The sequence below is a fragment of the Centruroides sculpturatus genome, unplaced genomic scaffold (assembly GCF_000671375.1).
Source record: "Centruroides sculpturatus isolate CEXI.00-Female unplaced genomic scaffold, Cexi_2.0 scaffold391, whole genome shotgun sequence".
Taxonomy (NCBI): Eukaryota; Metazoa; Arthropoda; class Arachnida; order Scorpiones; family Buthidae; genus Centruroides; species Centruroides sculpturatus.
Genome location: NW_019384657.1, coordinates 437,867 through 452,151, shown reverse-complemented (window position 1 = coordinate 452,151; position 14,285 = coordinate 437,867). Strand labels below are relative to the sequence as shown.

Here is a 14,285-nt window from a genome sequence, read left to right as displayed (position 1 = left end):
TGATAGGAAAAATCACATTTCTAAAAGAGATAAGCAAAGATGATGCCAATTCCTAATTGCAAACGGGATATTCCAATTTTCAACGGGATATTCCAATTTTCAACGCTGACTCAGCGCTGTCATTCGTTAAAATTCGTTCCTTTTTTCAACGTTGAGGTAGCACTGTTGTCAGCGCTGACTCAACACACTCAGCACTCAACAGATATGTTGACTGCTACTTTCCAATGAATTGTGGGTAATTGGTAAGACATTTGAATGGAATCCATCTTGCTGAGAATGGAATTATGGGAACTAAGCACTTCGTATTGGAGTTGGAACGTCGTTGATGACGTCAAATTGTTGACTTCGACACTCAACACTCGCGTTGAAAATTGGAATGTCCTGAAAGTAAACCTTTTGCAAAAAAATGCAATATTACATTCTACATGCGCTAAATGTTTCAAAAATTTCATAAAATGCAACTGAAAAATTAAATTGTTATTAAAAATGTTTTAATTGTATACTATTTGTATAAATAAATTCATAATAATTTGTTCCAAGTAATTTTCATTATTTACTAGTCATTAAAGCCCAGTGTCCTATAAATATATAAGGCAGTCTATTTCTCAAAATCAGCTGAACATAATATAAAGGAATTTATGATGTGAAATATCCCTTCTAATGCCATTCAGAATATGTAAAAAAAATTCAGTTTAAAATATACACCAAAAAAATCTGTGGTCTAATGTGTTGACTTCTGTCTTTAGCACTTGCGAACCTATCTATACTAGCACTACAGCAGCTAACTTAAAGTGGAAATAGCTTAACTGTCTTTTAAAGTGGCTTTACTAAGAAATGACCCAGTGTATATTTTTAAAAATTCTATAAGTGTATACTAATGGCATCTTATGACAATTTTTTTAATAAAAAGTATTAGAATGCTATGCAAATTTCAAAAACTTGAAGAATAAGTATATAAAGATTTCAATGTTTTAAGGAACTGTACAATTTTATGTTGGCCTCATTCTTTACAGTACTAGGCCACAGGTTGGACAGCCCTGATCTACATACTGGAGATATAAGAGGAGAAAGTAGGGCATGAGTGGGGCTTTAAGCTTGAGTAAATAATAGTCCTTTATTTCTCCACTGGATAGTCTGAGATCAACTTACACTTTTCCAACAATGGTACAAGTAAGAATTGTCCTTTCAGTTCATCCAATACCTAGAAGTTTGAAATACCAGTTTCATTGTGCCAAAGATGCCAAGATGGAACTCTGGCATCTTTGGGAATATCCATTTATTCTAAGAGAAAGTTTCAAACTTTTTTGACTTTATGAACTCTTAATTGCAGCTCTGTTCTATACAGAGTTGCACCCTTTTAATATCTAATTCTTTTTTTTTAATCTGTATTTTTGTCTCAGTTCTTTCTCCATCTCTATTCTAGCTAATTCTATTCAGAGCTAGTACATTTCTTTATCCTGCATTCCAAAACTTTCAGTTTGAGATGTTTTCTCTTTGTATCTTCAGCACAATTTCCTTTAGTATTTACCTGAAATTCTTTGTTTACCAGCCCCTACATCCTTTTTCAATCTCTGATCATTTCTATGACATGCCATTCTCAAAAAATGAAATGAGATCAACTTACTCATTAGCTTTGCTTTAGTTATCACAACAATTTGTTGTTGGTTCTTTTCTTCTAGTCTTTCATTTTTCCATGTCTATAGGTTCAGCACTTTGGTTCTGATGTGGATATTTTGTGCATCTTGATCAGATTTACATTGTATCCTGTTTATATTGTGCCATGAAATTTTTATTATTTTTGTGTGTGTGTGTGTGTGTATATATATATATAGTGTGTGTTTGTGTATGCCAAATGATTATGGTTTCTGTTGAACTTGATCTACAACAATTATACAATTATATTCATCCATAAAACTTTAGTCTGCTAGGTTCATGAAGTGTACTGTACCTCTAAAGACTCATATTTTTATTTGCTTAATATATATGAAATTCATTGTAAAAAGAAACTACAGTTTTTTAAAATATCTGAATAGCTTTTAGAGATTACTATAAATGCTAAAGGAAAAAAAATTATATCAAAGAGAAATTTGACAAATTCAAATGATAGTTTTAATACTAAGATTTTAAGAATATAGTATTCTTTCTGTTAAATGATTTTGTGCCATTTTTCATATTTTTTGATAGATGTTTAATGACAATTAAATTTTCATATTATAGAAATTTCAGTATTTTTGAATTTCTATATATATTTATATTGTTATCTATTTAAATATATGCTTATGATATCAATATATCATTAATATTGGTGTATTGATAATTTCAGAATTTTAGAAATATAGTTAAAATTATAATTAAATCAAACTTAATTATTATTTTATATTAAATGTATGTAAAATTTAATAAATGATAAATGCTTTATATGATAGTTCATATAAAACAGTTATGAACAGATATATTACATAAAAATAGAAAATCAAATTTATTATTAATACATTATTGCTAAATTATTTTTTGTTGTCTTAATTATAGAATTTTATTTTACTTATGTATTGTATTACACATAATAAAATATATATGTACATATAATTCAGTACAATTCTGTAAAATTATTTAAGACTTAGAGAAACAAATCAAAAATATTAATATTGATTAATATTTAAATTATTTAAGTTTTATTAATTATATATTTCAGATCAAAAATTATTCATACTAAAATATATTATCATATTTATTAGTCTTTGTAAAAGTAACTCTATTACTATGCTAAAATAATATATTAATAAGTCTAGCAATATGTATTTCTGTGTGATTTTAATTTATATTAGATAATTATAAAATAATGTACTTTTAAAAATATGTTTTTACATCAATAGCGAGGTTGTGGCCATAGTTTTCATCTCTACAACTTGAACATCAAGCGCTGCTTACAAGATAGCTGCTCTCGATGTTCACATTTTAGAGATGAAAACTTCAGCTGCAACCTTGCTAATAACAGGAAAAATGAACACTCCTACATTTGGTTGCTAGGTGGTGTTCTAGATATGCTTCATATCCTGTTTGTTTTCTGTTCTGTCATTACTGTTTTGTGGTGTGTGATCTCTAAATAAGTATCTATAACACATTGGGAAGTTATTCTGCTTACCTTCAGTCTACTCTATAAAGTTCTCTGTACTGTTAAAAACTTGAAGTTACATGCTGTTACTGCTCTGTTGGAAATAACATCAAGTTTCCTTTATAGAAGATACTTGTAGAAGATGTCCACTTTTAACATCATCTTTTTTTCTTTAAATGTGAAAGCAGCTTCAGTCATTGTAAGCATTCATAATTTTATAAGAAGGAGTCCTTGTTCTTATAGTGTTGACTGCATATTTTTGAGTAACTGCTTAATTTCTTGAAAGATTTAATTTTTTGCATAAATTTGCACTCTCTTCTCTGACTGCACTTAAATTAATTAATTAAATACCGTATTTACTCACATATAAGACAATCTTGCATATAGGACGAGGTGTGACTTTAAAGAACAAAATAAAGAGAATTAGATTTGTTAATACAATTCTAATTTTATTTTGTTTAATCACAAGTAAAATATCAAATGAATGTAAATGCACACATTGTCCCGCAAAACTTAGTCATTTTAAACTTTAAAGAAAATGTTGTAAAATCGACAACATAATTTGTTCATGTAAAGCTGGACAATGGGGAACCTTTTTTTTGCCAAATCTTAACAGTCAATTCCACTCTGTCAATTACACTTAAGAGTTTCTCCAAATTCTGATTTCCGAATAATCATCTGTTTTCGCGTGGGAATGAATTAAAACTTATATCATGCTCCCGTGTGATTTTGGAATTTCAATCTGGAATTCGATTCAAAAGCTTTGCTTTTCCTATTGCTATTCATCTTTACTCCTGACAATATACAAGAAAAATTCAAACCACCCAGATAAAATACTTATGTTTTTAAACAAGAGGGTGAGCATCTAGTAAAAATTGCAAATATACGGTTCACAAAAATTATTTGCAAAAACACAAATAATCTTTCACTCGCGCGTATAGGACGAGCTAGAAATTTGAAGCTATGATAAATGAATAAAAACCTTGTCTTATATGCGAGTAAATATGGTAATAACCAAACCTTGACATTAACCTTTAAAAAAGGCTGTAGTTTTAAAGGTTAGTGTCGAGGTTTGGTTATTACCATATTTACTCGCATATAAGACGAGGTTTTTATTCATTTATCATAGCTTAACCTAATTTAACTAAACCTAAATGTTAAATTTGCACAGCAATTTTCATGAAAGGCTAAATCTTGATTTTTGTTGGATGTAGCAGAGCAGTTAGATACACAACAGTTGGATACCATCCAATTCTTGTGTACCTCAGTGCTCTGCTTTAACATGTATTTTGTGCACTATTTTAATTTATTATTAAAATTATGAAGTAATGTGTGTATATTTCATGTACGCCATTCAGAGAGAACCTATTTTTCTCTACTGTCTATCTCCTCTCCCTCCTCCTTCCCCTCCCTTTTTCCCCTTACCCTCTTTTCTGCCGGCTAAACACTTTGTGTACAGCTAATGTCTTTCTTCTGTGTATTTATATTTCTCATTTTAGCATACATATATTTGTTTAATTGAATGATAAATAAGCTCTATATCAAGCAACTTTTGTAACAACTGAGTTTATTGTTTGTTATTACAGTGATGTTACAAGTTCTTTAACAGTACATAGAACTATATAGAGTAGATTGAAGATAAAAAATGACTTACAAGTTAGAATGATGATTTTCCGACATATTGTACTTGGTCACACAAAACATGACAAAACAACAACAATTAAGTACTGGGGTTGGATGTCATGCCAACAGTTATCTCAATCAAAACTTCAGACTATGAGGCGTTAAATATAATTAAAAATAATTTATTCTTGCAAGCGCTTTCGACGTAAATATGCACGTCGAAAGCGCTCGCAAGAATAAATTATTTTTAATTATATTTAACGCCTCATAGTCTGAAGTTTTGGAAGAAGTTTTGATTGAAACAACAACAATAGAATAGAATATAAGAAACATGAAGTGAAACATATCTAGACATCTCCTACCAACCAAATCTCTAGAACTAAAACTGTTTTGTTTTTCCTCTTAGAAACTTAACTTTATTATTAATATATTAAGTTAAAGATTTGCCAAATTATACTGAAGTACAGTTAAATAGTAGGGATAGCTTAGGAAGTTTATAATAATAATAATAATTAATGAACTGCTCATTAACAGAATTTCAATTGTTAATTATATTCATAAATAAAAAATACTACTAATGCTTCTGAAGCAAAGGAATATATATTCTTTTGTTTCTTCTTTATTTCTTATATTATACTTCAAAAACATAATATTTTTAAATGCATAACAGAAATAGATAGTATCATAATCTGTTGTGTTAAGTATATGTAAATTTTTTAAATTTATATTTTTATATTTGAGTAAATAGTATACAGTATTTATAGCTTATTGTATTCTGCAAATTAACATTTAAGAATATAGTGTTAACTAATTTCTAGCCGATACAATACTTACTAGTATAATATGGTAAGTCTTTAGTGATTGTTTCAATAGTAACTGAATAATTAATGATATTTTTATTATATTTTTGCTTGTAGAAATGTTCTATATTTTATTTTATAGTTAGTTTCAAAATTTTCAATTTAAAATGTCAAAAGTTTGTATATTAATAATCATCATTATTTTATATTCTATTGTTTTGCTATTATGTGAAGTTTAATTTTTTATTTAACAAAAACAATAACATAATTATCAACAACTGTATCTAATATTAAAACTTAACATAGATAGGAGATAGTATCAAAAAAAAAAAAAATGTANTAAAGTAAATATTTTTGTTGTACTATTAATTTTAGAAAATAAATTTGATTTAATTTGATTAAAACTTTAGCAATAATTGGAATTACATTTTTTAAAATTTTATTTTGTATTTTAACAACAATTTTTAGCTTTTATAATTACACGAAATTGCTTGAATCAGTTTAATTGATGATAGATTTTAATTAACAAAATGAAACACATTTTTTTGTTGGAAAGTTGGCATAAATTAAATTCACAAAAATAACACTTATTCTATAATTTTAAATTATATATTTTTTTTTAATTTTAATTTGGACTTGCAACTTTATAATAAATCATTATTAGTGAAAAATACAACTATATTATTTGACAAATTTTTATATTTCTGTAAAAATTATGCTAAGGTTTCTTTTTATTTAATTCATTCAAATTTATTTAGTTAATAAATAAATATATAAACAATAAATTCTGTTATATTTCTTGCATCTTTGTATTTTTGAATCATAGTTAATATATCTAAATAATTATCATTTCATTAATTTTTCTTATAAATATTGTATTTTAATCATCTTTAAAATTATTTTCTCAGAAATTTGCATGTACATCTCTAATAAAGTTTTTCTTAATTCTTTGCATGGAAATTCCAATAACAATAATATAGAAGAATGAATTTGATTTTTAAAAAATTACTGTCCTAAGCAGTTTATTATTATTTCTTGTAACCTGAAGCTAAATCAGAATACCTCTAAGAAATTCTCTGAAAATGAATAATAATAAAACTTTCAAGATGTGAAATAAAAATAAAAAAATAAAAACAAAATTCAAGTTTATATGAAGCCAATATTATCATATGTAAATTAATTTTCAGTTGAAATATAGTAATTTCATAATTTGTATCAAATGAAATAAATTGTTTTAATAAAATTTTAATTTTTTTTATTTATTTGTTATTTATTTTTTATTGTTTGTGATTTTTATTTACTTTAATTTTTTTTAAATATATCAAATACTAATAGCTAATTCTTGGTTTCTTTATTTCATAAATGAATACACAGACATACAAAAATTAATATTTATCATCATTATACATTAGCGTACTAAATATAATTTTAAATATTAAATTACAGAGAAAACGAAATAAATAAATTTCTCAAATTTTTAAATTAAGAATAATGGTCAAGATTAATTTATAGATAATATTAAATGACTTAATTTCTGTTTTGAAAATTTTTATATCTTAAAAACAAATCAACTCAATGTTTTTATTGTATCAGTGAAGACCTTTTCCATAATTGCAGTATATATGATTCAACGTTCAAAAACTAAAATGTGCCCTCTCCTTGTAAAAATGTATTTTTAGGAAAAATATTTTACCTTATTGCTACTATAAATAAAAAATTAATATTGTAGTTATGATTTCTGTACTACTTATAAAAGTTTTGCTTGAAACATAGTTTTACATATATATATATATTTAAGTCTGTTGGATCATTAGATGCAGCAATTCTATGGAAATTGATCTTACCAGGTTCGTTCTATATCATTTACATATTATATCAAATAACTGGGTGGACTAAAACTATATCAAATTATTAAGGCCTGTTCTGTAGTTTTGGAAATTTTTTAATCCAGATATACTTTATCACAATTTTTTTCAACAAATTCATTTAATATGTTAATTGTCCCTTTTTATTTTTTGGCTAATATAATGAAAGAAGATACTTGAAATCAAATTTTTAATTAAAATGATTAAAATGTATGCAGTTTATGATTGGATTTTATACACAGTTTTTCTTCACAAGCTGTTTTTCAACAGTTTAATAAAGAAAGTCAATGCTGATTAGCATCCAGAAATGACATTTGTTATCATGCCTCTAAAATTTTGTTTAAAAATATGCCTAGTGCTCATTAAAACCTAATTTTTTAACTATTAATCATTAAAAAGTAAAAATTAAAACAAATGTGTGTTACATTGAACTTTATATCAAGGTATGGGATCAAGTAAAGGCCCAAAATCAAGATCTGAAGTTGTGGGAAATTGGCAAGATTATTGGACAGATGTGGAGGGAGTTACCTGATGATTCAAAACAAGAATATATCGATGACTATGAAGCTGAAAAGGTGACCAATAAGCACAATATGATGTGACTATTTTAGAGCCTTTTAAAGAGTAATAAATTGTTCTAATAATGAATTTTTATTCCTAGATGGAATATAATGAGGCTCTTAAATCTTACCATAATTCCCCTGCTTATCAAGCATGGGTAGCAGCAAAAGTCAGAGGTAAGGGACAAACAAATCAATGTATTAACATTGTAAAGTCAAAATTTTTAGCAATAATTGATTTATACATTGAATCTATAAGAGAGGGCTATCACTTAAGTAACTATTTTAATATAGATATATATTTATATAGATTCCATTAAATTTTCAGTTTAATAGACCCTTACAACATTTTCCATTTATTTAATTGAATATTATGGATCATATTTTCCTGTTTTATTTTAGTATGCTAAGTTTGCAAAATTTATTAGATAAGTTTATAGACATTACTATATTTCAAAATTTTTAATGGATACACATTTGAGACAACATTATCTGTTATGTAACAGCTCAACAAGCAGCTGAAGAAAGAGAAGCTTTGGAACGCAGCCCTGCTGCTGTACGTATTACTTTTCAAATATTTCCAATAATGAATTAAGTTTAATAATTTTAAAACATTTTATTTTGTCATTTCTAATTTACAAAAATTTAAATTATACACATTTAATATTTGTAAGAGATATCAGTTAATAAAGTACTGCATTATATCTTGTATTTTTATTTCATTTTTATTTTTATCTACATTGAAAAATTCAGCACTAACACAATTAATTTACACACCGATTTTAGACAAATTCAGTCTCATGATTTGAGTTTACATAATTATATCTTAAAAAATTACAGCATGTTTTAAAATGAAATTAATTTTTATATAAATATATATGAATACTATGATATGTTGTTCTGCTTATAAACTATTAGCATTATCCTGAAGTTGAATATTGTGTGTGCATTTAAAATAGAAGTGTTTCAATTATTTTTTCATTTGAACATTTTAAATAATTGTGGGCTTGAAATGGTGAATATTTTATAAAATATGATTTTGATGTTTTTTTTTTTATTATCTTTGCTTTATTCAGTTAAAAAAAATATATCATAAAACTAGTGATCAATTGCAATCTAGGAATTAGTCCATATAATTTTGAATGTACTAATACAGCATGCATCTGTAATATCAATTGTTGATTTGTAAAATTTGTTTTGTGAAACATCTTGGCTGTGATTTCTATGGTTTCCCAATGTCACTTAGGCAAATGCTGAGATGGACTCCATTCAAATTCATTTTTATTTCTCTTTTTTTATTCTGCATAAAACTGGGCTTTTAATTTTTTTTAATAAGATTACAGAAATAAAGAGGAAAATCTTTTGTAATTATTCATATTGATGTGCCTCTTAAACTTATATTGTGTAATTTTTATTCTATCTACATCATCATTAAATATTAATTTTAATTTTACAACAAGTATTTCAAATATTTTAGTATTTCAACTTTTTTTAGAATATATTAATTATATATTCGTTATATTAGAAAAAATAGATATATTTACTTAAAAGTTTTCTTTATAACCTACATTTGAAATTGATCTTATAATAAATCTTTTAGTAACAAAAATAATCTAATTTTAAAATTTATTAACTGAATAAAGCATTCTTTAAATTTTATTACAATAAAATTCTTTTTTCAAATTAACAATAAAATATAACATTTTCTTTATAAATTTAAATTTGAAAAAATCTAAATATTAGATTAGATTATTTGCCCACTAGAATGTAATGCTAATTGACATTAAGTTTATGTATTTTATAAAAATTAAGTATTTTGATGTAATAAAAAGTTAGTTTTTCTATTTTCTGTTTTATTTTATAGTTATAAGAATTGGTAAATTAAATTTATTTTAATGAAAATTTATTTTCTTTCTAAAATTTTTAAAAAGTAACAAAACTTGCTTTTTCTAGCATCTGAATGACTTTTATACAATGCATGCCAAAATTTTAAGTATGTTTTATGAAATTAAAATTTTCTCAGAACTAAGTAAATTATGACTTTTATTTAGTCTCTTTTGGTACCGCAGAAGATGGACGGAAAAGTTTGTATACAACCTGCTGAAGATGAAGAAGGTAAAATCTTTAAATTTAAAAGATTTAAATTATAAAAATATAATTATTATTAATTTGCATAAGTTTAATAAATAGTCTTAGATTTAATTGTATAAATGTTTGATGATTGATTTTTAACAAATGTGTTTTTATTTGAACAAATTTTTAGAAAATGAGTTACTTTTTTTTAAAGAATTAAAGTATTTTTATAAAAATTTGTTTATCATCATCTGTGTAAACTAAAAACAATAACAATCAAAATAATTGTTTGTTGATTTTTGCATATTTTTTCTGAGATTTCATGTTACGATTATGTTTATGCATGTAAACATTTATTAGTTGAATAATTCTATGTGATTAATATAGTAATGTCAGAAAACCAAAAACTTTGACAAAAATACTGTAAAATCAATGTGAAAAGTTAAGAATGTTTCAGTGTTGTTTTTTTAAGTTATGGGTAAATATTAAGTTTATTTTAATACAACAAAAAAGTTATAATTTAATAGTATTAATACTTGTGAGAACAAAGTTTATATGCTTTTTCCTAATAATAATAATAACTTATTGGTCTTCTCTTTTGTCCAATGCTGTTAATGTCCAATGCTACAATTGAGTAGAAATACATACATCACACTACAGAAGGCCACTATATTGAATACATGCCACATTGTTAGGAAATTCCTGAATACAGACACACACACTGACACACTTATTTAATTTTAGTTTTGTTTTGGTGCTATGCCTTGACTTTGGTCCGGCATAGTACACAGCCCCCGGTGTGAACCGAATATAACCCACTAAACCCAACAAACCCAACATACTAATAAAACTTGGAACAGCATTCAGTTTCATATTTAGCATATTTTTTCAAAAAGAATAAATAAGTTATAATGTTTTTAAAACAAGTTTCATTAGCCCTAAATATTTACTTTTGTTTTTTTTAATGTTCTTTTGAAATATTTTGGTTACACGTTTTATTATTTGCACATTTTCTTTATATCTGGTTTGGTTATTTTATGAGGTTAAAATTACCTACTTCAAACTTCAATGTTTCAATAATTTAAAAATATTACTTGAAAAAATTAATGAACTGAATTGAATGAAATAAATTGATGACAATAAATATTAGAAAATCTTAACAGCTTAAATGGAATTAATTATAAGGAAAAAAGACTAGCTTTGATGTTTAAGGATATTCTAAAGGTAGTATTGAGTGCTATTATAAATAGTTATGATAATTATTTTAAAAGAAATCATTATTTGCATACAAATAAAATTTTTCTATTGTTTTTCTTGAAAGTTTTTTATCTAAACTGTATATCACTAATATAAAAACTAATTGTTATTAACTAGTTAATTAGAACTAAGGCTAGTATTGGAAATTTGTTTTCATTTAGCCATATTTTATACATTCAATTGCAATCTAGGAATTAGTCCATATAATTTTGAATGTACTAATACAGCATGCATCTGTAATATCAATTGTTGATTTGTAAAATTTGTTTTGTGAAACATCTTGGCTGTGATTTCTATGGTTTCCCAATGTCACTTAGGCAAATGCTGAGATGGACTCCATTCAAATTCATTTTTATTTCTCTTTTTTTATTCTGCATAAAACTGGGCTTTTAATTTTTTTTAATAAGATTACAGAAATAAAGAGGAAAATCTTTTGTAATTATTCATATTGATGTGCCTCTTAAACTTATATTGTGTAATTTTTATTCTATCTACATCATCATTAAATATTAATTTTAATTTTACAACAAGTATTTCAAATATTTTAGTATTTCAACTTTTTTTAGAATATATTAATTATATATTCGTTATATTAGAAAAAATAGATATATTTACTTAAAAGTTTTCTTTATAACCTACATTTGAAATTGATCTTATAATAAATCTTTTAGTAACAAAAATAATCTAATTTTAAAATTTATTAACTGAATAAAGCATTCTTTAAATTTTATTACAATAAAATTCTTTTTTCAAATTAACAATAAAATATAACATTTTCTTTATAAATTTAAATTTGAAAAAATCTAAATATTAGATTAGATTATTTGCCCACTAGAATGTAATGCTAATTGACATTAAGTTTATGTATTTTATAAAAATTAAGTATTTTGATGTAATAAAAAGTTAGTTTTTCTATTTTCTGTTTTATTTTATAGTTATAAGAATTGGTAAATTAAATTTATTTTAATGAAAATTTATTTTCTTTCTAAAATTTTTAAAAAGTAACAAAACTTGCTTTTTCTAGCATCTGAATGACTTTTATACAATGCATGCCAAAATTTTAAGTATGTTTTATGAAATTAAAATTTTCTCAGAACTAAGTAAATTATGACTTTTATTTAGTCTCTTTTGGTACCGCAGAAGATGGACGGAAAAGTTTGTATACAACCTGCTGAAGATGAAGAAGGTAAAATCTTTAAATTTAAAAGATTTAAATTATAAAAATATAATTATTATTAATTTGCATAAGTTTAATAAATAGTCTTAGATTTAATTGTATAAATGTTTGATGATTGATTTTTAACAAATGTGTTTTTATTTGAACAAATTTTTAGAAAATGAGTTACTTTTTTTTAAAGAATTAAAGTATTTTTATAAAAATTTGTTTATCATCATCTGTGTAAACTAAAAACAATAACAATCAAAATAATTGTTTGTTGATTTTTGCATATTTTTTCTGAGATTTCATGTTACGATTATGTTTATGCATGTAAACATTTATTAGTTGAATAATTCTATGTGATTAATATAGTAATGTCAGAAAACCAAAAACTTTGACAAAAATACTGTAAAATCAATGTGAAAAGTTAAGAATGTTTCAGTGTTGTTTTTTTAAGTTATGGGTAAATATTAAGTTTATTTTAATACAACAAAAAAGTTATAATTTAATAGTATTAATACTTGTGAGAACAAAGTTTATATGCTTTTTCCTAATAATAATAATAACTTATTGGTCTTCTCTTTTGTCCAATGCTGTTAATGTCCAATGCTACAATTGAGTAGAAATACATACATCACACTACAGAAGGCCACTATATTGAATACATGCCACATTGTTAGGAAATTCCTGAATACAGACACACACACTGACACACTTATTTAATTTTAGTTTTGTTTTGGTGCTATGCCTTGACTTTGGTCCGGCATAGTACACAGCCCCCGGTGTGAACCGAATATAACCCACTAAACCCAACAAACCCAACATACTAATAAAACTTGGAACAGCATTCAGTTTCATATTTAGCATATTTTTTCAAAAAGAATAAATAAGTTATAATGTTTTTAAAACAAGTTTCATTAGCCCTAAATATTTACTTTTGTTTTTTTTAATGTTCTTTTGAAATATTTTGGTTACACGTTTTATTATTTGCACATTTTCTTTATATCTGGTTTGGTTATTTTATGAGGTTAAAATTACCTACTTCAAACTTCAATGTTTCAATAATTTAAAAATATTACTTGAAAAAATTAATGAACTGAATTGAATGAAATAAATTGATGACAATAAATATTAGAAAATCTTAACAGCTTAAATGGAATTAATTATAAGGAAAAAAGACTAGCTTTGATGTTTAAGGATATTCTAAAGGTAGTATTGAGTGCTATTATAAATAGTTATGATAATTATTTTAAAAGAAATCATTATTTGCATACAAATAAAATTTTTCTATTGTTTTTCTTGAAAGTTTTTTATCTAAACTGTATATCACTAATATAAAAACTAATTGTTATTAACTAGTTAATTAGAACTAAGGCTAGTATTGGAAATTTGTTTTCATTTAGCCATATTTTATACATTCAATTGCAATCTAGGAATTAGTCCATATAATTTTGAATGTACTAATACAGCATGCATCTGTAATATCAATTGTTGATTTGTAAAATTTGTTTTGTGAAACATCTTGGCTGTGATTTCTATGGTTTCCCAATGTCACTTAGGCAAATGCTGAGATGGACTCCATTCAAATTCATTTTTATTTCTCTTTTTTTATTCTGCATAAAACTGGGCTTTTAATTTTTTTTAATAAGATTACAGAAATAAAGAGGAAAATCTTTTGTAATTATTCATATTGATGTGCCTCTTAAACTTATATTGTGTAATTTTTATTCTATCTACATCATCATTAAATATTAATTTTAATTTTACAACAAGTATTTCAAATATTTTAGTATTTCAACTTTTTTTAGAATATATTAATTATATATTCGTTATATT

The 14,285-nt window shown here is 24.6% G+C and overlaps 1 protein-coding gene across 1 annotated transcript in view; it reads left to right on the top strand.

Annotated features, from left to right (window-relative positions):
* Positions 1-14,285, top strand: part of LOC111626476 (SWI/SNF-related matrix-associated actin-dependent regulator of chromatin subfamily E member 1-like) — a 70,054-nt gene that overhangs the window by 34,801 nt on the left and 20,968 nt on the right. The window contains exons 5-8 of the mRNA XM_023369852.1: positions 7,844-7,975; positions 8,062-8,137; positions 8,467-8,516; positions 10,012-10,075. Of these exons, the coding sequence (XP_023225620.1) occupies positions 7,844-7,975; positions 8,062-8,137; positions 8,467-8,516; positions 10,012-10,075 (322 nt within the window). The remainder of the gene's footprint in view (positions 1-7,843; positions 7,976-8,061; positions 8,138-8,466; positions 8,517-10,011; positions 10,076-14,285) is intronic.